At 42.9% G+C, this 27,904-nt stretch overlaps 1 protein-coding gene across 2 annotated transcripts in view; it reads left to right on the forward strand.

Annotated features, from left to right (window-relative positions):
- Nucleotides 1-27,904, forward strand: part of PIGK (phosphatidylinositol glycan anchor biosynthesis class K) — a 223,210-nt gene that overhangs the window by 67,573 nt on the left and 127,733 nt on the right. For both annotated transcript variants that reach the window (XM_077450425.1, XM_077450426.1), the window contains exons 7-9: nt 6,458-6,575; nt 7,766-7,876; nt 26,347-26,519. In XM_077450425.1, coding sequence (XP_077306551.1) covers nt 6,458-6,575; nt 7,766-7,876; nt 26,347-26,519 — 402 coding nt within the window. The remainder of the gene's footprint in view (nt 1-6,457; nt 6,576-7,765; nt 7,877-26,346; nt 26,520-27,904) is intronic.

Below are 27,904 nucleotides of genomic sequence, written 5' to 3' on the forward strand. Positions count from 1 at the left end.
TTCCCCTAGGGAGATGCTCTATATTTCTTACATCTTGCAGCGCTTCCTCATTGCCCAAGGCTAGATCTATTCTGGATAGTGTTGAGTGAGAACTTGAAAAACAAGAATATTGCCTTACATTCATATTCCTCACCCTCCACATATCCAACAGTCCTACTTCCTTCAGGAAATAACTTAATCTTGTTAACCCCGTCTCTCCCAATTGAAGTTTAATGGGGAACCTGTCAGCCCCTCTATCAAGCACTTCATTAAAATCCCCCAAAATTATAACCGGTACATCCTCCTTGTCTGCCAAAAAATCCGTTAGTCTATACACCACCTCCATCTTAAACGGAGGTGGCACATAGACACACGCCAGAACACATGGCTTATCCTCCAAAACACAATATAAAAAGATATAACGGCCCAGTTCGTCTATACTGGCCTGTCTGCAGACAAATCTCACCCCTGTTCCTATCATCACGCACACTCCCCTCGAGTAGGATGTGTGGGTGGACTGGTATTGATTTTGATACCTCCTATTTTTAAGTTGGGGAATAGTTGATTTTGTTAAATGTGTCTCCTGCAGACAGGCCAGACCAATCGCATGCCTATCCAGCATCGAAAAAACTGCTGCTCGTTTAATCGGGCTCCCCAAGCCTCTTATATTCCAAGAGGCAACATTAAGTACCTTATCCAACATTATTCAGCATATGATGGAAATAAAATAAAATAGAAAACGGGGGTGAAACTTCAAATTTTGTGAAAAATATCCTATAATATCTCATTCTACCCGTGCTCCCCCCATATCCACCTAGTTTACAAAATCCCTGCAGGTGTGTCATCTTTATAGTAGTAGCTTCCAATTGAGCTACTGTTTGTGTGCAAAATATACAATGTACAGCTTTCAACCTTCTGTTATCCTCTATATTCAAATTTTTTTGACCCCTTCTACCTTCTCTCCCTTTCCAGCCCCTCCCAACCCCCCCCTCCCTCCCTATCCCCCCAACCCACCACCTATCTAGGTACTCCCTTAAGGGGGTATACATGGCCCATTCACACTCCTCCCTTCCATCCTTCCCTCCCTTCACTTCCCCACACTTATTACACTCATCTTCCACCATAGGGGAGACAAACACCACAGGAAAAATAAAACAGATATAAAGAAGAAAAAGTGAAACCTTAATCCCTATCTCCCCTACTATCATTGTTTCATACCTCATTTAAATCTCCCTCAACTCTCTCCCTGTGCTCCAAAAAAAAAAAAAGTATTCAAAGAAAGACCCCAATTCCCCTCCCCCACCCCCTTAATGCATCTGTAATGACTCCTTGTTAGCCTCCAGCCATAAGGTTACATCTCCCGGGGAGTCAAACAACCGTATTCCCCCCAGTGTCGCTATTCGCAAGCGTGCTGGGTATAAAAGGGCATATGTAATCTTATGGGTTCTTAAGGTACGTTTAACCTCTAAAAAGTCGGCCCTGCGCCTCTGCAGTTCTGGTGAGTAATCTGAATAAAAGGAGATCTTCACACCATCATACATAACACTCCCCATATCCCTAGCCTTACGCATCAACGTCACTTTGTCATTATAATTAAAAAATTTCAAAATCATTGGTCTAGGACGGCCCCCAGGAGCCGGGGCTTTAAAAGGAACCCGATGGGCCCTTTCTATTGAAAAAAAAAAGGTGAAAAATTTTCTCTGCCAAATAGTTCTATAAACCATGACTCTAAAAATTGTATAGGGTCAGAGCCTTCGCATCTCTCAGGCAGTCCCAGCACCCTAATATTGTCTCTTCGAAGTCTATTTTCTACTTCATCCATTCTGGCGGTTTGGCTAGTTAGTTGTTTTCTCATACTGTTAACCTCTTGATGTAGTGGATGTAAAACATCTTCCATTTGGCTTATCCTTATTTCTAATGCTGCCGTTCTTTCTGCTGCGTTATGTATGTCCTGTCTAATCAATAGTAGCTCCTCCTTCATACTTTTAAATTGGCCACATAGTTCTCCCAGCGAGTTTTTACATGCATTAACAGCTTGAAGGACCTCTCTTAATGTTGGGTCCTCCTCATCAGGGGGGTTACCTTTAGTGCCCACCTCGGTCTCATTTTGGGTTGTCCCTTGATGTTTGCTTACATTCTTTAAGCTGGGTACTGCTGCAGTTTTTGAGCCTGAAGGACCTTGGCTTTTTCTGTCCACTGATCCCCCCCCTGTTGTGTTTTTACTTGAATAGGCTGGGCCTGTTGTTCCGTTTGCTCTCCCTTCTAATTTTGCTGCAGCTGATCGCGCTACCTGAGCATTTTTTTCTTTTGAGGAGCGGAGGTGTTGTGTCCCTTCATTCTCCTCCAGTGCCTGATCCTCTCCTCGTCTCCTTGACATCTTTGTTGCTCAGGATTGGTATAAAGAATATAGGCCTGACCCCAAAAAAAAAAAAAAAAAAGGGGGCAGCACGGCCAAAGAGTAAGTGGGGGGTGGTAACAAAGTGATAGCTCAAAGCAGCTAAAAAATAACAAGAGGGGGGGAGGAGGGAGTGAATCCCTGTGCTGGGTCAACCGAGTGTATATAGACCAGTCAGTTTTCCTTCAGCGAGAGCGTGCGTCAAATGTCTTGCTATTATACCGTGCCTGCGGAGCATTTACAAAACATTTAACCTTTAAGCAGCTGTCCTTTTAGGGTTCTTTTTGCCCGGATAGCAAGACACTGACACCCATACAGTCACTGTTCCTCCCAATCAGGGCCACAAAAACATCAGTCAGCCTGGGATATCCTCCAAGAGCCTCCTCAAATACACAGCTTATTTCCACAAAACAAAAGAGCAGAAGTTTTCCTGCCAGGAGCACTCGTGTCTGGGATAGGTACATAAATAAATGCTTACTCCAATCCTGGTTCCTGCTGCTCAGCGCTCTGCTTTCTGTCAGGTCTCCCCCACCTCCGCTTCACATACCTCGGGAGCCTTCTAGCTACCTCCGGGCTCAGCTGCTGGGGCGTCTCTCAAGGCGATATTCAACTCGCCGCTATCCGTGCCGCGTCTCGCTGTACTCTCACTGTCTTCGCACTACTCTCCGACAGTCCTCGGCTTCTCTCGGCGGCCTTCGGTGTAACTCGGTGATCTCCGGCTATTTCCGGGTATACTCGGGTACCTTTGGAAATCTCCGACCTCAATGAATTCTCCGGAACTCCTCGAACATAGGGCCGCTTCGCTGCTCTGCCTTCCCAGCCAGGATACACTAGACGTCGGAGCACAGGGAGAGAATCCGCCGGCGGGTCATTCACCTCACATCACCTCGCCGTCTCCACGCCTCCCACACCTTCCACATCCGGCCACTCCCCTCCTTTCCATCAAGGCATATAGACTGTACACATTGCGAGGGCAGTTTCTCCATAGATTAGTAAATGAGGAGAAGCTTCACTTTACAAAGAATACCCAATCACATGCAAGGATAAAAAAAACCAAAAAAAAACGCACTTGCGAGGGGGTGTGTAAAAAAGTATGGTTGAGCCACATTTTCAGCACCCCCCTTAAAGTGGATGTAAATTCCTATGCCCAGTGAAGTGAACAGTCTCATGATAAATGGGGATGAAACAAATCTCCCTACGTTAGTTTTACATATATATCTGCTGTCTTTCCCTTTGTATCTTCTTTAGAAAGAGTTAGAAATCTTTCTTCCTGGTTCAGCAGTGGATATGGAGTCTTGGCTTACACTTTGTGAGAACTGATTGGAGGACACGCACACACGCACGCAGAGGAACAAACAAACTTGCGGAGCTTCAGTCTAAATAGACAAGCTCTCTGCTCATCTATCTCTAAGTGCCCTCCCTGACGCAAATTTCCAGCTGCTTTTATTTTGCGTGTTGGAGAACTTGTCAGAAGTTATGATGCTGATAACAGAAGAACGGAGCAGCAGAAAGACACTGGACGTAGGGCTTTAGAGAGAGATAATTAAATACTACAGATAGATGTGCCTAGGTCAGATTTTATGAATAGGATTTACATTCACTGTAACTGCTTCTGGATCCCCATGTACGTTTACTGCAGCAGGGCGACCCGGGTGCGCAAAATGGCATACCTGTAGGTGTGCACGCGGTTTAGGGGGCATGCGGCCACGACTCGCAGAACGTTCACAGGAGAGACAGCGCAGCGGTGAGTCGATGTAAACAAAGCACACCGCTGCTCTGTCAAGGAGGGAAAGAGATCATGTTTCAGCTAAGCTGAATCACAATCTCTTTTCCTCCAGTGAATCCATCCCCCATTGTTAGAAACACCTCCCAGGGAACACATTTAATCCCTTGATCGCCCCTGTAGTTAACCTGTCCCCTGCCAGTTTCGTTTATACAGTAATCGGTGCAATTATTTTTTAGCACTGATCACTGTATTACTGTCACTGGTCCCCAAAAAGTGTCACTTAGTGCCCGATTTGCCCGCGGCAATGTCGCAGTCCCGCTAAAAGTCGCAGATCACTGCCATTACCAGAAAACACGATAAAAAAAAAATCCCTAAATATATCCCCTATTTTGTAGATGCTATAACTGCTGCGCAAACCAATCAATATACGCTTGTTGTGATTTTATTTTATTTTTTAACAAAAATATGTAGAAGAATACATATTTATTTTTATTATTTTTTTGGATATGTATTATAGCATAAAGTAAAAAAATTAAAAAAAATTTTTTTTCTTTCAAAATTGTCGATCTTTTTTTTGTTTATAGCACAAAAATAAAGACCACAGAGGTGATCAAATACCACTAAAAGAAAGCTCTATTTGTGGGGGAAAAAAAGGCCATTCATTTTATTTTGGTATAGTGTCGCACAACCGCGCAATTGTCAGTTAAAGCGACGCAGTGCTGTATCGCAAAAAATGGCTTGTCATGAAGTGGGTAAAACCTTCTGGGGCTGAAGTGGTTAACCACTTGCCTACTGGGCAGTTTAAACCTCTTCCTGCCCAGGCCAATTTTCAGATTTCAGTGCTCACACTTTGACAATTGCGTGATCATGCAGCACTGTACCTATATGAAATTTTTTATCATTTTTTTTTTATGCTATTTAACCACTTAAGCCCCGGACCAATTTGCAGACAATTGCGCGGTCGTGCGACGTGGCTCCCAAACAAAATTGGCGTCCTTTTTTTCCCTACAAATAGAGCTTTCTTTTGGTGGTATTTGATCACCTCTGGTTTTTATTTTTTGCGCTATAAACAAAAATAGAGCGACAATTTTGAAAAAAATGCAAAATATTTTACTTTTTGCTATAATAAATATCGCCAAAAAATATATAAAAAAACATTTTTTTTCCTCAGTTTGGGCCGATAGCCGATACATATTCTACATATTTTGGGTAAAAAAAAAAAAACGCAATTAGCGATTATTGATTGGTTTGCGCAAAAGTTATAGCGTTTACAAAATAGGGGATAGTTTTATAGCATTTTTATTTATTTTTTTACTAGTAATGGCGGCGATCAGCGTTTTTTTTTTTTTTTTTTTTTTTTACAAAAATATGTAGAATACATATTTATTTTTCATTTTTTGGGATATTGTAGGGGCGTGGCCTGGCATGTGACGTCACTGATCGTCCTTCCCTATAAAAGGGAACAGACGATCGGTGACAGCCACACAGGGAAGCACGGGGAGAGGTTTGTTTACACAGACCTCTCGTTCTTCAGCTCTGTGACTTAATCGCGGGACACCAGCAGCGATCGGGTCCGCTGGTCCCGCGGCCACGGAGCACAGGACCGGGTCAGGAGCGTGTCGCCGGAGGTGCGCGCCCAACCCACAGCTGGGCACTTAAAAAGCAATGTACAGGTACGTGATTGTGCCCAGCTGGCCATTCTGCCGACGTACATCGGCGTGAGGCGGTCCTTAAGTGGTTAATCACCACTGTGTTTTGTTTATTTTTTCTAAACAAAAGAAAAAAAGACAGAACATTTTGAAAGAAAAATATTTTTTTTTTCTTAATTTGTTATACAATTTTCAAAATAAGTCTTTTTTCTCCCTTGCTGAGGTTGCAGTGATGAGCGGGCACAGATTGGTAGCACTTGTGGGCACTGTTGGGGCTCCAATGATAATGAGGATAATGATTATCGGTGTAGATGAGAAGAATCATTCTTCTGCTCACATGCTGTCAGCGTGAGGAGAGCACTTCTGATAACCAGCAAATACTGTTTATACTGTGATTGGCTCTTTACCCTGATCTGTGATTGGCTGTGTCCAAAGGACAAAGTCAATGGACTGGAGCTCAAGGGCAGCTTCTTTTTTTTAATAAAAAAAAAAAAAAGTTCTATTATTATTAATCTATTCTGACAGACATGGATTTGATCATGCAGATCTGTAAAGTTACTAAAAACGCTCCCACCATAATGAGTGAATAATTGGAAAAAGGTAATTTATTTAGTTTACCATGAGTGTCTATTATAAGACAATGTCTTATTTATGAAGGATACAATATATTGGGAGAGTTATTGTATAAAACTCTGTGTTTTCTTCCAGGTATAATGAATTGCTGTTTATAATAGATACCTGCCAAGGAGCCTCCATGTATGAGAGATTTTACTCCCCTAACATAATGGCTCTTGCAAGCAGCCAAGTTGGAGAGGATTCCCTGTCTGTAAGTACATTTTTGCATCCTACATGTCCACTTATCACTCCGTATACCTTCTGTGATGTGCCTGGAATCAAGTCAATCAGAAGTAAATGTGCTGTGCATAGAGGGAGGAGGGAGGAGGGACAGACAGGAAATGTTTTCTGGTGTTCTATCTGAGATCCCTTTCACACTGGGGAGCTTTGCAGACGCTAAAGCGCTAAAAATAGCGCATGAAAAGCGCCATGAAAGAGCCGGTCCTCACACTCCAGTGTGAAAGCCCGAGCGCTTTCACACTGGAGCGGTGCGCTGGCAGGACGGTAAAACAAAAAAGTCCTGCTAACAGCATCTTTGGAGCGGTGAAGGAACGGTGTGTATACCGCTCCTGCCCATTGAAATGAATGGGGCAGCGCTGCTATACCGCCAGCAAAGTGCCGCTGCAGCAGCGCTTTGCGGGGGTTTTAACTTTCTCTGCCGCTAGCAGGGGGTAAAACCGCCCCGCTAGTGGCCGAATACCGCTGCTACAAATAGCTCAGTTTTACCTCCCGCACCACCCCAGTGTAAAAGGGGCCAGAGTGATGGGATTCTATGTTAACCGTTTTTTATATAACACATGCACAGATCCCTGTGTCTGCAGATGGCTTTTTTTCGACAATTTAATTATTTTTGAACTGGGATTAGCCTTTGTGATCACAAGAGAAGTCCCAAAGTACACCAAAAGGAAAAATGTGTAAGGTTCTCTTTGCAAATGTGTTTGATTTGCCTGGATATATTAAAGGAGCTAAGTGTATTGATTTTCAGACGAACTGGAGAAGAACTGTAAAAAAAAAAAAAAAAAAAGGCCTGGATGCATCCCTAAATGCACAAAATCTGGATATTAATATTTAGAGCTAATAACACTAGGGGTGGATGAACCAGGGAATATCTAAATGCCTAGGGGGGGTGGGCGATCAGGAATTATTTATTATTATATTCCCCCCCCCCCCCCTGAAGCAAATTGGGTCATGCTTTACTGGGATTTTTAACTGCCATTTGGATCAACAGTAGGCATGGGATTGTGCATATGGGGGGGGGGGGGGGTTCAATAACATATTGATTTTTTATTTTTTTTTCCCCCGTCTGTTAGTTGAACTAGTGTATTTTTTTTTCAACCTTACTATGTAAATATGATAAAACAAAACTGGTGTACGGTATAATAGATTGTGTTTGACCTCCAGCACCAACCAGATATGGCAATTGGAGTACATCTGATGGACAGATACACCTTCTATGTCTTGGAGTTCCTGGAAGAAGTTCACCCAGCGAGCCAGAACAACATGAATGACCTGGTAAGATCTCACTGTTCCCTTTCTGCCCCTTACACTGGGATTAAGTCCTGCAGATTTTCTCCTGGCTGTTGTGTGATTTTGGATTTAGGAATTGTCAAATTCAGTTGTATAGTGCCAACAACGTATGTAGCACTTAACGTCTTAACGTTAGGGATGCACCGAAATATTGGCCACCCAAGATTATTGACCGAATATAGGGTTATTGGTGTTTTGTCGATTAAAAAAAAAAGGTGCAGATAATGGCGTGCTGTGTCCTATTGACTTAAATGCAAAATCGCCTCCTGTTGACTGCAGTGCAAAACCACGCCCCCTATTGACTGCAGTGCAAAACCACGCCCCCTATTGACTGCAATGCAAAACCACGCCCCCTATTGACTGCAATGCAAAACCACGCCCCCTATTGACTGCAATGCAAAATCGTGGCCCATTGACCAAGTATAACTAAAGGCAAAACTTTTTTTTTGTATAGAGTGGAAAGGGATTAGAACATCTGTCAGTCTGTATTGCTGTCCGTCCATGTTAAGGAGAGTCACCCTCTCTATTTTTCCTATTTACCATTATCATTTAAAGGGAACATGAAAGAAAATCCCCAAACTTGAGTTGTCCACACAAAAGTAATGGAGGGGAAATCTTTCAAAAGGGACACTAGTTCTGGTGACCTTGGGGGGGTCCCCAAGAAATTTTCATATGTTGCAGGCATTTCCTCTCACTTCCTGTTTGGCTATGGGACAGGACGTGAAGGTAAATCTCCACAATAGGGCACAGATGGTAAAAAATAAACCAACGGGGATTGTTAACCCTTCCTTACTCTATCCAAAATGGAAAAAAAAAATTGCCTATAGTTCTACTTTCTTGCAAAAACACATCCTATTGACTTCAGTGCAAAAATGTGTCCAATTGACTTCAGAGCAAAAAATGTCAGCCACATTAATAAAATTTTAAGATTTTTTTATTTTTATTTTTTTAAACTGACCCTTTTCAGTTTCAGTTTTCGGCCAAGCTCATCCTAACTTTTCGGTTTCAGTTTTCGGCCAAGCTCATCATAACTTTTCGGTTTCAGTTTTCGGCCAAGCTCATCATAACTTTTCGGATTCGGTTTGGCACTAGAATTTTAAGTTCGGAGCACCACTATTTTACATATACATTGTTCCCATCAGGCCCTGACCTCTAGGACCTTACAATCTAAGACCCCTAAAGCCCGATACACGCGGACTGTTTATTTTTTCGTTTAACCCAGCGGGTTGAACGCGTGTGCCTATTCAACTAAAAGCATGTTTGAGGTCAGGTACTAAAGTTGGATGACACAACTTGGCTTGCAGTTGGCCATCAGATTCATTCCAAAGGTGTTCTGTGGGGTTATGGTCAGGGTTCTGTGAAGGCCACTTGACTTCTTCTACACCAAATGGGTCAAGCCATGTCTTTATGGCATTAGATTTCTGCACAGGGACCAAGTCGTGCAGAAATAGGAAAAGGGTCTTTCCTATATTGTTTTGTAACATTACCAAAACCCTGTACTGGAAACGCATGGATATAGTGTAGGGGGGGATGGTCTGGTGTCCACAAACAAACCTTGGGCCATACAGACCATCCCTGAGTTGCATACATCTGACTTTCATACGGCTCATACTTACAAGCGGAGCGAGACAACAGGAAGTGAGAGGAAATCTACTCCTGGGAAGGGAAATTCACTCCTGTGACCATTATCATGGGGAAAAAGGTGTCTCCGCTGAAGCTTTATCACCAATCCTTGTTTCCACAATGATCCAAAATGTTCAAAATCCAATTGTCATTGGGACAGAAAGTGAGGTGAAATCTTCTCAACAGGGGCACAGAAAGCAAAACAAACGTTACAGGGGTGTAAACCCTTTCATATGCTATCCAAACCACTTCACTGCCGGCTTTTAGACAAACAGCTGAGCGGTGGCTTTCTTAATCTGAGTGGACATCATATGACATCCTGTCAGGAAGAGCTGATCGCAGATCTGCGTGATCTGCCACCAGCCGTGTCCAGGGGGACACAGCCGATGGCTGATCGGAGTATCGGCTCGCTGCAGGTATCATCTGTCGCTTGTGATGAATCACAGCAAGTCATATGACAGTGGTTCACAATGAATAGCTTCCTTTCATGCCATCCATTGTGTACAATTGTGTTGCTAGATGTTTGATCAATTTGGTCGCATGGTACAGACAAGGCCAGTCACAGCCCATCTGTACTGTATGATTAGCTTTGACCGCTCACAGCTAATCGCAACAAAATAGACTGACTGATTCATTTTCATTCAGTCAAATGCTTGCTTATATCAATATAATTCACTGCTATAAGCAAATATAATGTGTGTAAAAATAAATAAATAAATATATATATATATATATATATATATATATATATATAGTAATTAATTTCACCAGAGTAGTAGAATGTTATTATGGCAACATTATATTGCTCTGGTCAAAGAAAAAAAAAGTAGTGATTAAAAAAAGTTTTTTTTTTTATTTTATTCAAAAGATTATGACAAAAAAATTATAACTTCAAAAAACCCATCATGCCTCTTAATGAATACCTTGGGCTGTCTACTTTCCAAAAAGGGGTCATATTTCTACTGTCCTGGCATTTTAGGGCCTCAAGAAATGAGTCCGTCAGTACGTCAGGATTGATACATTTTCAGATATGCCATAGTTCGCAGAATCTATAACTTTCTTACAGACAAAAAATATACACTGATTATGGTTATTTTCACCAAAGAAATGTAGCAGAATACATTTGCGCTAAATTTATGAAGAACAATTCTTTAATTGCAAAATTTTATCACAGAAACAACAAAATGCGTTTTTCCCTCAAAAATTTCCAGTCTCTTTTCATTTAGCAAAAAATAAAAAAAACCCAGTGGTGATTTAATTCCAGTGGTGAAAAATAATTTCATTTGTGTGTTTTATTTATTTTTATTTTATTTAATTCTATTTGTGTGAGAAAAATGATAAATATGTAGTTTGAGTAGTGTTGACCGTGCAATTGTCATTGAAAGTGCAACAGCATTGAAAGCTGAAACTTACTACCGGTATTGAAGTGGTTAAAAATATATTTTTTTTTGGCTGGAGTTACACTTGGAAAAAAAAAAATTCCAACTTGCATACAAATTCAACTTAAGAACATACCTACAGAACCCGAGGGCTGTCTGTTTACTTTCCTTTAACACTGGTGCAGGGAGATCATCTCTGCACAGCCCATCCGGTGCCACACAACCTGGCTACAAAATCTTCCCGGTGGGCTCTTGCGCCTAATGCACATACATGCTACAGACTCCATTAGGGTAGGACCCCTTTCACACTGGAGGCTTTTTTCAGGTGCTTTAGCGCTAAAAATAGTGCCTGAAAAATGCATCATCTGTAATCCAAGTGTGAAAGCCCTGAGTGCTTACACACTGGGGCACTGCGCTGGCAAGACATCAAACAAGTCCTGCAAGCAGCTTCTTTGAAGCTCTTTAGGAGCGGTGTATACACCACTCTTAAAGCGCCCCTGCCCATTGAAATCAATGGGCAGCGCGTTGGCAGTGGAGCTTATTTGACTGCTAACAGCCGAAAAGCACCGCTAAATGTAGCGGCGCTTTACCGCTGATGCCCCCACTCTTTCGGTGTGAAATGGCTCTAAAGGAAAGACTGTTTAAATACTTTGGAGTTTGTTTTTTTTTTTTTCTGTTTTTTCCCTCTTGTTTCCTGCGTTGGCCTTACTTTGCATGACATTTCGGTTATCTTGTTGATATTTATGCGTGATACAGCTGAAAGACCTTTTATTTGTGAGATCAAGGAAGATAAGCGACTGAATACATTTTAACATTTACACTGACAATGATTAAAACCAAGGCTTTAGTATGATGCGTAGCAATTTTCTTTGTGGACTCGATCACTGACTTAAAAAATGTCAATTCAATCAGTGAGCTCTGAGTTGATCTTAACCACTTGACCACTGGGCACTTAAACACCCTTAATAACCAGACCAATTTTCAGCTTTCAGTGCTCTCACAATTTGAATGACAATTACTCGGTCATGCAACACTGTACCCATCTGAAATTTTCGTCCTTTTTTTCCCACAAATAGAGCTTTCTTTTGGTGGTATTTGATCACCTCTGCGTTTTTTATTTTTTGTGCTATTAATGAAAAAATACCGAAAATTTTGTAAAAAAAAGCATTTTTCTTCATTTCTATTAAAATTTTTTGCAAATAAGTAATTTTTCTTCATAAATTTGGCCAAAAATGTATACTGCTAAATGTCTTTAGTAAAAATAACCCAAATTAGTGGATATTATTTATTCTGCGTGAAAGTTATAGGGTCTACAAGCTATGGTGCCAATCACTGAAAATGTATCAATTTGATCACAGCTGATGTACTGACAGTCTATCTCATTTCTGGAGACCCTAACAAGCCAGTAATGTACAAAAACCCCCCAAATGACCCCTTTTTGGAAAGTAGACATTCCAAGGTATTTAGTACGTGGCACGGTTAGTTTTTTGAAGTTGTAATTTTTTCCCACAATTCTTTGCAAAATAAAGATTTTTTTTATTTTAATTTTTTTTCACACCAAATTGTCATTTTACCAGGCTATTTCTCTCACACGGCATATACATTCCACAAATGAAACCCCAAAATACATTCTGCTGCTCCTCCTGAGTACGGTGATACCACATGTGTTAGACTTTTACACAGCCTGGCCACATACACAAGTCCAACATTGAAGTAGCAACTTCAGGCGTTCTAGGAGCATAAATTACACATCTAATACCTCAACCACCTATTACACTTATGAAGGCCCTGGAGCACCAGGACAATGGAAACGCCCACAAAGTGACCCCATTTTGGAAAGCTAACACCCAGGTGGGCACTGATGGGCACAGGTGGGCACTGATGGACACAGGCGCCACTGATGGACACAGGCGCCACTGATGGACACAGGCGGCACTGATGGACACAGGCGGCACTGATGGACACAGGCGGCACTGATGGGGCACTGCAGTGGCACTGATGGGCGCAGGTGGCACTGATGGGCGCAGGTGGCACTGATGGGCACAGGTGGCACTAATGGGCACTATAGTGACTTTGGTGGCACTGGTGTGGCTCTGGTGGCACTGATTAGCACACAGATGGCACTGGTGGGCACAGGCGGCACTGGTGGGCACAGGCGGCACTGGTGGGCACAGGCGGCACTGGTGGGCACAGGCGGCACTGGTGGGCACAGACGGCACTGATGTGGCACTGCAGTGGCGCAGATGAGCACTGATGGGCACAGGTGGCACTGATGGGCACAGGTGGCACTGATGGGCACAGGTGGCACTGGTGTGGCACTGGTGTGGCACTGGTATGGCACTGGTGTGGCACTGGTGTGGCACTGGTATGCACTGTAGTGGCACTGGTATGCACTGGGGTGGCACTGGGGTGGCTCTGCTGGCACAGAGGTGGCACAGAGGTGGCAAAGGTGGCACAGGTCGCACAGGTGGCACAGATGTGGCACAGGTGATAGATGGCACTGGTCTGGCACTGGTCTGGCACTGGTCTGGCACTGGTCTGGCACTGGTCTGGCACTGGTCTGGCACTGTTCTGGCACTGTTCTGGCACTGTTGTGGCACTGCTGGGCACTCACGGTTATTTTTTATTTTCACTGGAATGTTCTCCTCTCCTCTCACGCTGCATCGGTGTGAGGAGAGGAGACTGATGACCTTAGCTTGACCCGGCAAGCCGAATTGTTTACATTTGTGATCGCTCCGTCATTGGACGGAGCGATCACGTGGTAAAGGACCGCTGCCATTGGTCCTTTACCGCGATCCGTGTTGCGCCGGGTCCCGTGAACTCGGCGAGCACGGATGTTCCGGCGTGCGCGCCCCAGGGGGCGCGCACGAACGATTCTCCGGGAGGCCGTTAATTAACGGCCTCTCAGAGATAGCAAACCGACCTATAGCCGTTAATCGGCTATAGGCCGGTTATTAAGTGGTTAAAGAGGAAGTAAACGGTGGTGGGTTTTACTTCCTCTTCATCTCCCTGCAAAGGTAAAGCGTATTGGGCTACTATGCATCGCATAGTAGCCCATTATGTGTCACTTACCTGAAACCGAAGCCTGGCGATGTCACCGCTGTCCCCACTAACAGCGAGCGTCCATCTTCATCCCTCTTCTTTGACTAGACATGTGCAATTCATTTAGTTCCAAATTCGTTTTTTAATGCATTTAGACAAATTTGTTAATTCCGAATTTTTTAATTTCCGAAATTTCTGAATTTCAAAATTTCAAAAATCCGAATTTCCGGGTTTTTGAATTTCCAAATTTTCGGAAATTCGAAAAAAAGAAAGAAAAATCTGTTTTAATTCTAAATAATAACTATTAAAATATAGGTATTGGAATTCCCTTTCAAATTTGTCTGTTAGTGAACGTAACGAGTACGAATTTATCCAAAATTACATATTATCTGAAATGACGAATGCCACATCTAAACAAATGGAACGTAACAATCTAATAATAATAAAACCTTTTTATTATTATTAATTATTTATTTGTTCCCTTCCATTTGTTTAGATGCGGCATTTGTTCAGATAATACGTAAATTCGGATAAATTCATACTCGTTTATTTAATAGTTATTAATTAAACTGATTTTATTTCTTTTTTTCAGATTTTCAATTTTTTTTTCTAGACTTTCAAATCTTTGAATTCCCGAATTGCGAAATTTCAAAAATCGAAAATTCGGAAATTCGAAAATCCAAAAAATCGAAATGTAAAAATCCCCGAAATTTCTGAATTTTCGATTTTCCAAATTTACGAATTTCACCAAAAAATCAAACTAACTAATGAAATGAAAATTAAAACATTTTTTGGTCAGTGCACATGTCTATCTTTTGACATCTCCATGACTATTAGAAATGGCACGATGTGTGCTTTCTAAAGTGAGCATGCGCCCCGTAGTCATCGTCGCTCAGCTTTTTCATAAATATACCCAAAGCCTCCTTGTATCTAACCTACCCAGCCTAGCTCTAGTACCTCCTGGCAGTGTAGGTGGCTCTGCCTCTCCCTCTCTCACCTGCATGGAGATCATTGGTCAGCATCTGTGCACTCGGGCTGAGGCCTGCAGGGCAAGAGGTCATGTTGACGTATGTTCTCATCAATTGCATCTGTTTCCATGCAGCTGCATGCGGTTGAATGGAAATGCAGCATTTGGAAAGGAAAGGCTGTGTGTGGCCTGCTGTATTTTCAGTTTAAATTCACCTCAATAGAGAATTCTGCCTCAAAAGAATTGTTCCTCTCCAATAAGGTCAATGAAAGTTTGCGCACTTGTGTTCTGTTCCATTAAGGTCAGTGAGAATTTGCTGACATGCATGCTGTGCCATTAAAATCAACGAAAATTTGCTGAACCGCATTTCACGCACGAATAAAAAGCAGGGAAATGTTCATGTACAAAATCTTTTAGGCATCTGTTATATAATAGGTTTAGTGACTACTAAAAATTTAGTATATCGAGGAAAGCTTTTTTTTTTTTTTTTCTATTTATTTTTATTTTATTTTTTTCTATTAATTATTATTTTTTTTTTGTTTATATAAACACATAAAGCAGATGCAGCGCCCTCTACTTTTAGATAGGTGCTTAGTGATGTTTTTTGACAGTATAGGATGTAGAGACAGGTAAATTGAGCCAGGGTCCTACTTTTTTACTAGGCCTGTTTGTTTATTTGGGGATGGGAGTGTCAGAGTAGAAGGGGGTGTGGCCGCCTACACTTGGGCTCAGGGATACTTCCTCTGCTTGACAGTGCTGGAAAGAGGCTGGGCTGAGACCTGAGTGGCAGGAAACCCATGTGAGAGAATTGACCAATGGTTAATTTCTATGGTCAATGGGAGGAGAGAGGAGAGGGAGTTGGAGGTCTGGAGGCCTGGGAGTTAAGAGATCCCGGAGCCTTTGGGAGGAGACCGAAGGCCCTGGAGTTAAGAGATCCCGGAGCCTTTGGGAGGAGACCGAAGGCCCTGGAGTTAAGAGATCCCGGAGCCTTTGGGAGGAGACCGAAGGCCCTGGAGTTAAGAGATCCCGGAGCCTTTGGGAGGAGACCGAAGGCCCGGGAGTTCAGAGATCCTGGAGCCGGACAGCCGGAGGCGAGTCCAGGGAGGCTGAAGTCTGGCCCCTGGAGGAGAAGTCATCATGTAGCGCTGGAGGAAGACTGAGCGTTCCATGTGGGGGTGTGGCGGACAGCATGGAGGAAGAGGAAGTAGGAACTAAGCGGAAGGAGAAACTGGGAATCGACTTTCTGTGAGTAGAAGACTGTTGATTGGGAGAGAGCAACGGGAGTGCAGTCCACTAGGACTACTCCCTAACTTCATACTGTGTATCCAAGGACCACAGTATGAAGCACTTTCCAGGACTGAAGGAAGTTTGACAGCACAAGTCATTGAAGTAGGCAGTGTGGCTTGTGACTTCGGGGTCAACATCCACAGCATTATTCAGAGTGATGCTTATCTGTCCATATTGGAAGTGCGACATGAAAGAGAATTGGAACCAGGAAAGGATTGATTTAAGGTACTTAATTAACAAAAGCTACGGCTACAGATTAGTACCCTTTTTTTTTTTTTTTTACCTAAAACTGGGGTCGGATGGGGCATCTCATATACCCATACTCACATATGTCCACCGATTTATACCCAGAATAAAGCATTATAAAATTCAAAGTTTTGACTGTTTGGTGTTATGTAATTGCATGGGGGGGGTCGGAATTGGAGCAAACTGACAAAAGGTAATGAACAAACTCAGCAGCCCCCATGGGGGTACCTCTACACAAAATATATAACAAAAATGAGCGCTAAGGGCCTATTCACACTATAAACTGCACATCTACTGCACGTTTTTTCCTTGCATGTATGCATGCTTTTGCTGTGCGTTTTTATGCGCATTTACAATCAGTTAAGGTGCATTTTTCTATCCGCATTTGTCTTGTGAGGTCTCTCCTTTTCTTTCCCTTTGTTTTTGCGCGGTGCGGAAAAATGAGGCATGCTCTACATTTTTTTTTGACTACGCTGCAGTAATGGGAACTATGCTCATAGGAGTACCCTGATTTTGCACTGTCTATGCAGTTGGAGTGCATCCTGCTGCATTGGGTGTGAATGGGCCCTAAAATACGATGCTGATCTGTGGTTTAGATCTCTATCAAACACAAAGCAATTTTCAGTATATTACTAGGAGTGTGAAAGATATTAGCATGTAGCCTGGTGCGGCATGCAAACCGTGGAAACCACTCTAGGCATATTAAACTGTGTCACACCTTTGATGTTTGACAGTGAGGGGTTAACCTTTAATGAGCGAATATCTTGCTAGCGCTGACATGGGCTCCCGACGCCTCTGTTTGGTATGTGGAGGCCGTTTCTGCTCTCAGGCTTGGCTCACGCGGATTCCTCAGCTTGCAGCCCACACAGACAGGTTTTATGTTATCTCACGGATCTGCAACCAACTGCACCAATGTGCGAATTCCATGAGGAGGTGTTAAACGCAGGAGCCATCACACTTCTCTGACCCATTTCATTGTTCTTGTTTAAAAAAATAAAAATAAAAAATTAGTTTATATTGTTTTCATTTTAAAATATTTAAACACGGACTGAAATTAATCAAAACTGATTTTGGTCCAAAGTTTAATAGCAATTTGTATTTGTGTTGGGTCTGCATCTGAAAAATCGCAGCTTTAGCGCCTCTTGCTGCAGTTACTCTCAGCCTTAAAGTGTTTGTAAACTTGAGACATGAAATGTAAACAAAGCATATTACTCTGAAGTGTATACAAGCACAAAGTGTACATTTTTTTACAAGTTTTCCTGATGCCAAGAGAAAAATAGTGACAAGGGAAGGCAGTTTTGTTCCTGTGTGCTGTGTGAAAATGGGGGGGGGGGGGCCCTGTCCCTGTCCCTGCCCCTGCCCCTGTCTCTGCCCCTGTCCCTGCCCCTGTCCCTGCCCCTGTCCCTGCCCCTGTCCCTGGCCCCTGCCCCTGTCCCTGCCCCTGTCCCTGCCCCTGCCCCTGTCCCTTCTGCTTTTCAGTGCTGAGAGATTCTGTGTAAATTCTTTTCTTTGGATGTAAAGGAAAGATGTCTGTAGATAAACAAGTACAACTTATGTAGGAGGATTTGTTCATCTCCACCTGAAGAAAGTAACTGGGTATACTTGAAGTGATACTAAAGTCCTTTTTTTTTTTTTTTTTTTTTTTAATAACATGTTATACTTACCTGTTCTGAGCAGTGGTTTTGCACAGAGCAGCCCAGATCCTCCTCTTCTTGGGTCCCTCGCCAGCGCTCCTGACCCCTCCCTCCTGCCCAGTGCCCCCCCTCACAGCAAGCGGCTCCTCTGTGTGTCCATTCAGACATTAAGTTGGCTCATTGACTTTGACAGCCAATGGCCCCTGCTGCTGTGTCTCAGCCAATCAGTAAGGCGTCCTGGACTGCAGAGTCTCTCGTGCAACCTTGCTGGATCGAGATGGGGATCAGTTAAGTATTAGGGGGGCTGTTGAATACAGGCTTTTTTATCCTACTGCATAGAATGCATTAAAGTGGTTCTAAAGTCAGAAACTTTTTTTTTTTTTAATCTTAATACATTCTATGCATTAAGATTCAAAACCTGTGTGCAGCAGCCCCTCTAAAACTTGAGCCCCATCTTGTTTGAGGATGTTACATCTGTGTGACGAAATGCATTAGCAGCCAGTAATACCTGTGACTACTTACCTGATTGCATATGTTTCCTGCAGCACAGTAGCTTCATCCCTGGAAGTGTAGCCCATAAAATGCGTGCTTGACTTTCTCATGCAAACGAGAATAGTTTTTTGAGAGGGGGGGGGTGTCAGTGTACACTGGCATGTGGTGAAATGGAGCACCTACTAGATTCTCACATGTGGTAAATATGGAGCACTAGAATTTAATTTGGACTCTTATGGACTTTTACATGTTATTTCATTGGTGTGTATTCTTTTTTTTTTTTTTTTTTTTTTTTTTTTTTTCCATCTTCTTTTTATGTTAAAACATAAAAAAAGTGTTTTTTTTTTTTGTTTTTTTTTTTTGCTAATCGTACTACTTACCTCCTGGTCTGCTTCTCCATGCTCATTGGAGCGCTGAGCTGTGGAGGGGCGGGGAGAGGCCATCTCCGCGGCCCGCTGGCGCGTTGCCTGGACTAATTCCAGTGACGTCAGCGGACTTCATACCGTTCTCCGCTGAAAACGGGTCACAGGAGTGCAAAACGCATTGCACTCCTGTGACCCTTAGAAGAAGCCCAGCCTAAAAAGCTCAGGCTGGACTTCTCCTTCTTAAGTAAAAAAAAAATAAAAAAAAATGCTTACCTGTGTGCTTTTCTAGATTGGAGACTCAGAAATTTAAAACCATTTTATCAGATATTCTAGAAGAAGTAATCAGCAAAGTCAGTTTTTCCCCTTCTCTGCATAGGACGTCCTTTAGGCCCCCTTCACACAATGCTGCGTTGTGTTAATGCAGTGCAATAATGTACAATGTTTAAAGGCAGCCCATTCATGTGAATAGTCTGCCAGAGCATGAGAATAGACAAAAGAAAACTTACATCTGCTAATTTTTTTCCCAGCGTGACACACCACAATGCACAGTAGTGTTGCTGTACATTCCGGTGCAATGCAGTGCAGGTGCGTTGCCCTAATGTGTTGAAAATAAATGGCATCACAACACACTACGGCAGGGATATGCAATTAGTGGACCTCCAGCTGTTGCAGAACTACAAGTCCCATGAGGCATAGCAAGACTCTGAAAGCCACACGCATGACACCCAGAGGCAGAGGCATGATGGGACTTGTAGTTTTGCAACAGCTGGAGGTCCGCTAATTGCAGATCCCTGCACTACGGTATATGTATTGTGGCACAAAGCATTGGTGAGAAAGTGACTGTCATGAGAACCGTATGGGATCTGCCATTGCTGGTCCTCTTTAAAAATGCTGATTGCCTGGTTTTCAGTAACATGTCTGGAACAAGCATGCTATAAAAGAGTCAAAATGTCACAATTCCTCACCTCTACATTTGTTCAGTCAGAGACCCCGAATAAAAACTGGATGGATCCTGAGTGCGGGATTTTTTGAAAAGTCATTTTGTAATTAAAAATGACCTTTCCTTATTAGTCTGCAGCTCTGTCATTTTCTGTAAAATGCAATATGGATACCTAGATTATTCTGTGCGCAGACTGTGTACAGAACGCCCCCCCAGATATGTCATTTCCTGCTTGTTTGATTGGCTCACTGATTTTCCCAGAAGTCTGCACTAAGGCTGCTTTCACACTGGGGCGGGAGCGGCGTCGGCGGTAAAGCGCCGCTATTTTTAGCGGCGCTTTACCGTCGTTTTAGCGGCGGTCTGCGGGCGCTAGCGGGGTGGTTTTAACCCCCCCCCTAGCGGCCGAAAAAGGGTTAAACCCTTTGCCAGCGGTATTGCTGCGGTGTCCCATTGATTTCAATGGGTAGGAGCGGTATAGGAGTGGTGAATACACCGCTCCTTCACCGCTCCAAAGATGCGGCTAGCAGGACTTTTTTCACCGTCCTGCCAGCGCATCGCTCCAGTGTGAAAGCCCTCCGGCTTTCACACTGGAGGGAAAGGGGCCGTTTTTTTTCAGGCGCTACACAGGCGCTATTTTTAGCGCTGTAACGCCTGAATACCGCCCCAGTGTGAAAGCAGCCTAATAGAGTGCTCTAGTAGTTAAAGTGGAGCTCCACCCTGGAACTTCCGCTCATCGGAACCCCATCCCCTTCCGGTCCACAATTGGCACCTTTCAGGGGGAGGGGGTGCAGATACCTGTATAATACAGGTATTTACACCCACTTCCAGGCATAGATAGGCGGGTATTTGCGCTAACTTCCTGTTCCTTCCCCGCTGTCTGCTGGGTAACACACGGGTCCCAGAGACGTCAGGGACCGTCCGTATTGTGCAGCGTGTCTCGCACATGCGCAGTAGGGAACCAGGAAGTGAAGCCATAAGTCTTCACTTCCTGATTCCCCTAGCGAAGATGGCGGCGGCAGCACCCAAGAGCTGAGCGACAGATCGGCTCCGGGTGCCGACATCGAGGGCGCGCTGGACAGGTGAGTGTCCATGTTTTAAAAATCAGCAGCTGCAGTATTTGTAGCTGCTAACTTAAAAAAAAAAAAAAAAAAAACGGCAGGACGCCCACTTTAATTGATTCTTTCTTCCATTCAGTAATTGTCGGCCCGTATGATGTACAGGCAGACAGTCTGCAGGAGCCTGACACTGCACCGTGATCTGCTGATCCGTAGGTACAATTCTTTAGAGGCCCCTCATAAATAATGAAATAAATAATAAATGCACTTTTTTTTTTTTTTTTATTTGCAAATAGATACGCATTTCTTTATTTTTAAAAGGTGAGCCTTGAAATGATTTTTAGAGGGTAGTTATTAATGGGCAGAGTAGTGGAAACCTGTAATACACGTGTCTTGTGGACCTTGATTTATTTTTTTTTGCTTTAAACAAACACTGAATGTGACAGCTGAGGCATAGGTATAGAGATGAAAGTGATGGAGAAGGCCTCTGTACCGCACATAAGAGAGAATTGATAAACTGCTTTTAGTTTACAGTCTTTGAACATTGCTGGGAACCAAGCTGCTTTCCTAAAGAGACCCCTGGCATGAAGAATGAACCCTGCAGAGCCCCTTTACGTGAAATAAAAAGGTTTTAAACTAAACAAATCGCTGTTTAATCTTCAAAGAATACTCCCACCTTTTTTGTTCCCACCCAGCCAGCATAGAATATGTCAGCAGCAGGAAAAGTATTTTAAAATTTTCAGAGAACTGTTTATTTTTTAATGGCCATATAATAAATATATATATATATATATATATATATATATATATATATATATATATATATATATATATATATACACACACACATTTTATAAAATTGGCAACTTTGCCACTGAATAAATCTTCCTTTTTAAAAAATTTTATTTTATTTTGCCTCAAATTCGGTAAACTGTTATGGGTTTTCTGTGTCCCTAACCATGTGGAAATATTAAAACAGTTCTGAATAATTTTTCTAAAATTTTATATAAAAAAAAAAACTTTTATTTAAAAAAAAAAAAATAAATACATGAGAAACCAAACTTATTTTGCTCTGAAATCTCGTTTAATCAGTCGTTTTCAAAAGTCATCTAATAAATTGAATGTAATCCACCAGTGTGCAAAAAGTTCATCACATAGAATACATTCTAAAGCAGTAAAATTTACCTTTATTAAAATTCATGGTAGGTTGTGTTGTGTTTTTTTATTTTATTTTTTTATTCTAGTATTTTATTTACCTGCAGTGAATGTTTTGTTTTTTTCTGAATGTCACATTCATTGCTTTAAAAATATGCTCCATAATCTGTAAACATTACCCTTATTTTTAGAGAACATACGTCTATAATATAGAAGACCGATGATTCATCAAAAAAGTCCAGGACTAAAAAAAAATATATCCCGAATCTTTGCCCATACCCCAGAACATACAATATTCAATTCTATGAATTTTTTATTCAAAGCAACCCATCCATCTGCGTCTCAATGCATTACTTTGTTGGGAAATTGCTTTAAAAAAAACACCCTCAGCATTTTTGGCTGCAGCCATCATTACTAAGGGAAGATAATTCATGTAGTGTTTACTTCCTGGAATTCATCTGCCCTTTGCTCAGGCATGCAGGCAGGGGGGTGTGCTTTAACTGAGAAAGCCCCTCCCTCTTTCAGATGGGGGGGGGGGATATAGATTCCAGGGATGTATAACCTCTTAATGACTTTTTTTTTTTCTTTTTTTTTTAAAGCGGGAGTCCACCGGGACTCCGCGTTTTTTTTTTTTTTTAAAAGCCAGCAGCTACAAATACTGCAGCTGCTGACTTTTAAAATAGTGACACTTACCTGTCCAGCGCGCCCGCGATGTCGGCACCCGAAGCCGATCTGTAGGTCGTCTGTCGGGTCCTGCCGCCGCCATCTTGGGTATGGGAATCAGGAAATGGAGCCTTTCGGCTTCATTTCCCGGTTCCCTACTGCGCATGCGCGAATCGCGCTGCGCAATAAGGACGCTCCCCGCTGCCTCTGGGATCTGTGTGTTTCCCAGCAGGCAGCGGGGCACTTGCGGGAAGGGGCGGGCACTTGCGGAAAGGGGCGTAAGTTACGCCCCTTTCCGCAGAGAGCTATCCCAGAAGTGGGTGCAGTTACCTGGATTATCCAGGTAACTGCACCCCCCTCCCCCCTGAAAGGTGCCGATTGTGGCACCGGAGGGGGGGAGGGTTCCGATGAGCGGAAGGTCCACTTTAGGGTGGACCTCCGCTTTAATAAGGTTAACTTTTGTTGGGGAAAAACAAGGACCAATCAAAAAAAAATATATAGCGTATACAATTGTGACACACATCACATTATAATGGAGTGTTATTAACATTTCCTTTTCAATCTGCAGCCGCTGTGATTTTCTGAAAATGCAATGCAATATGGCTACCTGGAAACGTTCTGTACACAGAATGTGTACAGGACGCCCCCCAGAAACATCATTTCCTGCTTGTGTGATTTGGCTCACCGATTTTTCTTAGAAGTCTGCACAAAGATACAAGTCAGATTTTTGGCATCCCTGCAACAAAAAATTTAATTTTTGGTGAGATACTCCCAATAGGAAATCACATCTAAAGGGACGCAGGCCCAGCAGATTTCCTCAGAGACCTGCAGCTGGTTGATAATTATAAAACCACTCCCATTAGACTCACTTAGCACAGGGCCCGCAGGGGAATAACAAATGGTAGGAATTTGTAACAAAGTTTGTTAGAATTCTTGTAATGTACATAGATCACCTAGAGGGGAATGTTGTTTTGTTGAGGAGAAAAGAAAAGTGGAGCTACTCTTTAAGGCTAGAAGCATAAGTATTAAAATAGTTAATTATAAGGGTCATAAAGGCAGTATCTTAATGCATTCTATACATTAGGATAAAAGGCCTTCTGTGTGCAGCAGCCCCCCTAATACTTACCTGAGCCCCATATTCAGCGATGTCCACGAGCCCTTCAGCCATCTCAGACTCTCCCACCTGATTTGGCTGAGACACTGCAACAGCATCATTGGCTCCCGCGGCTGTCAATCAAAGTCAGTTAGCCAATCGGGAGAGAGAGGGGGCGGGGCCGTACCGCAGCTCTGTGTCTGAATGGGCACCCAGAGCTGCAGCTCAGCTTGGGTTCCCCCATAGCAAGCTGCTTGCTGTGGGGGCACTTGACAGGGGGGAGGGGTGAGGAGCAGCGAAGAGGGACCCAAGAAGAGGAGGCTCAGGGCTGCCCTGTTCAAATCCACTGCACAGAGTAGGCAAGTATAAGATGTTTGTGTTTTTTTGTTTTAACGAGACTTTACAGTCACTTTAACCATTTGGCAAAAGCCTCACGCCAATATACGTCGACAGAAGGGCTTGTACAGGCTAACTAACGTACCTGTATGTTTCCTTTTAAGAGACGGCCAGTGGGTTCGCGTGTGCCCGCGGCAAGCTCCGTGAATCGGGTCGCCGGTCCTGCGGACTCGATCGCTGCTGGGATTCCCGCGATCGCCTCACGGAGAGGAAGAATGGGGAGATGCTAATGTAAACAAGCATTTCCCCGTTCTGCCTAGTGACACTGTCACTGATCTCTGCTCCCTGTGATCGGGAGCAGAGATGAGTGACAGTCACATGTAGCCACACCCCCCACAGTTAGAAACACTCCCCAGGACACACTTAACCCCTTATCTGCCCCCTAGTGGTTAACCCCTTCACTGCCAGTGCCATTTACACTGGAATTTGTGCATTTGTATAGCACTGATTGCTGTATAAATGACAATGGTCCCAAAATTGTCCGATGTGTCCGCCATAATGTTGCAGTCACGATAAAAATCGATTATTGTCGCCATTAGTAGTAAAAAAATATAATTAATAAAAATGCCATAAAACTATCCCCTATTTTGTAAACGCTATAACTTTTGTGCAAACCAATCAATAAACGCTTATTGTGATATTTTTTATTTATATTTTTCTCGGATATTAATTATAGCAAAATGTAAAAATTGTTTTTGTTTTTTTTTTCAAAATTGTCCCTCATTTTTTTGTTTATAGCGCAAAAAATAAAAACCGCAGAGGTAATCAAATACCTCCAAAAGAAAGCTCTATTTATAAGAAAAAAGGACAATTTTGTTTGGGAGCCACCGCACAACCGCGCAATTGTCAATTTTGCGATTCGGCACTGCGTCGCTTAAAGTGCTCTGGTCAGGAAGGGAGTAAATTCTTCCGGGGGTGAAGTGGTAAAGTGAGATGACGAGGAAAGGCACTACTTCCCCACAACCCTGACCTAGTGCTTGTGGGGGTCTGCGGGCAGGGGGAATGAAAAGCAAACCACCTGAACAAAGTGTCCTTTGTATGTACTATATGTTTAATTTTGTTATATTGTTAAGTTGGTAAAGCTGAACTGCTTAACTTCAATCCTGCACAGTTGTTTTACTCTGATTTGACTGCACACAGTGAACTTCTCACAGTGTGCAATAGAAACTGCTGCAAGTCAGGTGGAGCCAGCCTCATTTTATGTCTAAAGGGCAACCAGCTTCCTCTAACCCAGACAATCGGGGGCCGAGGGCTCTTAAGAAGAGTACTGAGGCATGGTGCTGTGACATTTTCAAGAAGCCATGTACAGGATGTACAGCACCTGGCTGGCCCCTCCCACCAGCCATATTCTGTTTGCATTGCATAGAGAAGCATAGCCGCCAACTGATTTAATCACAGGTGTAAAATAAGGTATTTAAATATAATTTAAATCTATTACTTTAATAGAAATTATTAGATTTTATTTAAAAATTGTATCAGCGTTTCAATGAAGGGGAGCCAGGGAAGGCAAAATATAAGCAGATTTAAATCCGATTTAGGGCCACTTCATACCAAATGCAGTCCAGTGTGTGTTATTTCTGCATCATGGAAAGTAAATTATTTGGTTTCCTATGGCATAGTTCACACCAGTGTGGTCAGTTCCAGAAAATAAAGTAGAACATTTTTCCTTCACTGAACTGTACTGGAACGCAGTAAAAAAAAAAAAGCATCAAAAATGCACTGGACCCTAGTATAGTGAAAAAAAAAAAGAAAAAAACATCTGAAATACATCGGAAACGCATCAAAAACACGCCAGAACGAATTAAAAACGCACATGCAGAAAAGCATCTGGAACAGATCTGGAGTGCGTTTTTGTGGTGTGAACCAGCCCTCAAATGTAAACTTTAATTTGGTAAGGCTGTAGTGTTCCTTTTAGTGATTGTTTTTTTTTTTTCTTTGCGGTTAATGTTTTTTTTTAAACGTCCTTGCTCGTGGAGTTGAAAAAATGTTAGCCTGACTCTGATTTGTCAAGCTCAGGGCTGATTTCTCACACTTTGCACTCTGCCACCATTGGGAGAATTAGGAGCAGAATCTTGTCCTAGGGTAGAGTTAAAAATGTATATATTTTTTTCTTTTCAGTTCCAGGTGTGCCCTAAGAGCCTGTGTGTGTCCACCCCGGGCCATCGAACCGACCTCTTCCAGAGGGACCCGCAGTCCGTTCTCATCACTGACTTCTTCGGCAGTGTCCGGAAAGTGGAAATCACAGAGAGTGGAGTGAAACTGAAAACCCATCCTGAGACCACGGAGAAAAGGTATTTTCACGATAGAACATGGTGGCAATATATTACAACCCCAATTCCAAAAATGTAACGGAGATCTTTTAGATGGAGGCAGTAAAAATAAAAAAAATTCAATGATGTGGTTGCATAAGTGTGCACACCTAATTAAAATTAGAAGAAAAGAAGTTTAACCTTAAATGACATAGAGGGTTCTTTACTGTAAGAGCGGCAAACTTGTGGAATTCCCTTCCACAGGCGGTGGTCTCAGTGGGGGAGCATCGATAGTTTCTAGAAGCTATTAGATAAGCACCTGAATGACCACAACATACAGCTATACAATGTAATACTGACATATAATCACACACATTGGTTGGACTTGTTTCTTTTTTCAACCTCACCTACTATGTAACGCGTTTCTTGGATAAAAATCCACTTCAACAGGAGTTTGTTTGTAGAGAATGGATATGTTCACTAAATACAAAAGAAATATATGTAGAATATACTGGTTTACATTAACAACAATTCCAGCTGATACATTGGATAGAAAACCTGGTCCTGGTTGGACAGGAGGGGAGAGAATGTAGCAGACCAAACCTTAAATTGAAGCTTCAGTCATTTTTTTTTTTTTTTTTCATCTTTCCATTTATTAAATCTTCTGCCCTTGTTGTTGTTTTAACTTTGAATAGTAAAACATTTTTTTTCTGCCAGTAAATCCCTTATACAGCCCACTTCCTGTTTCTTCCTGTTTCTGGTCATTAGTCTAGTACAGTGATGGTGAACCTTGGCACCCCAGATGTTTTGGAACTACATTTCCCATGATGCTCTGGCACTCTGCAGTGTAGGTTAGCATCATGGGAAATGTAGTTCCAAAACATCAGGTGTGCCAAGGTTCGTCATCACTGGTCTAGGCTTATGACATTGTGCACCCCTCTCTCGCGCGCTCTCTCGCGCGCTCTCGCTCTCTACCATACAAACTGTAAAATATGTCACTCCTACATTAACAGCCAAAATACAAGCACATCTGGATTTGCGTCGGCCGGCATCAAAGATGAAGCACTCGATCCTGTTGGCCGACGTCACCACATAGGCCACTGTGGACCATGGGACTCCATTGGGCGAGCTGAGCTTCCCCTAGGCGTTCATTGTTGTTTTAAAGGAGAAGCCCAGCCTGGGCTTGTTTGGCCAGGCTTCTCCTAAGGGTCACAGGAGTGCAGTTGGTTCATGCACTCCGGCGACCCGTTTTCAGCAGAGAGCGGGCTGAAGTCTGCTCTCTGCTAATGTCACAGGAATCATTCCGGGCACCACATCATCCCGACAATCAAGTCTGGATCCGCCAGGTGCCTGGACTGATATTGTTCTCAGCCTCTCGGCTGTGTTCCATTGCTCAGTTCTCAGTGCAGAAGAGGCGGGGGATTTTT

Source organism: Lithobates pipiens, unplaced genomic scaffold (genome assembly GCF_037356315.1).
Source record: "Lithobates pipiens isolate NorthernLeopardFrog02 unplaced genomic scaffold, aLitPip1_a1.2 Scaffold_23, whole genome shotgun sequence".
In the NCBI taxonomy this organism is placed as follows: domain Eukaryota; kingdom Metazoa; phylum Chordata; class Amphibia; order Anura; family Ranidae; genus Lithobates; species Lithobates pipiens.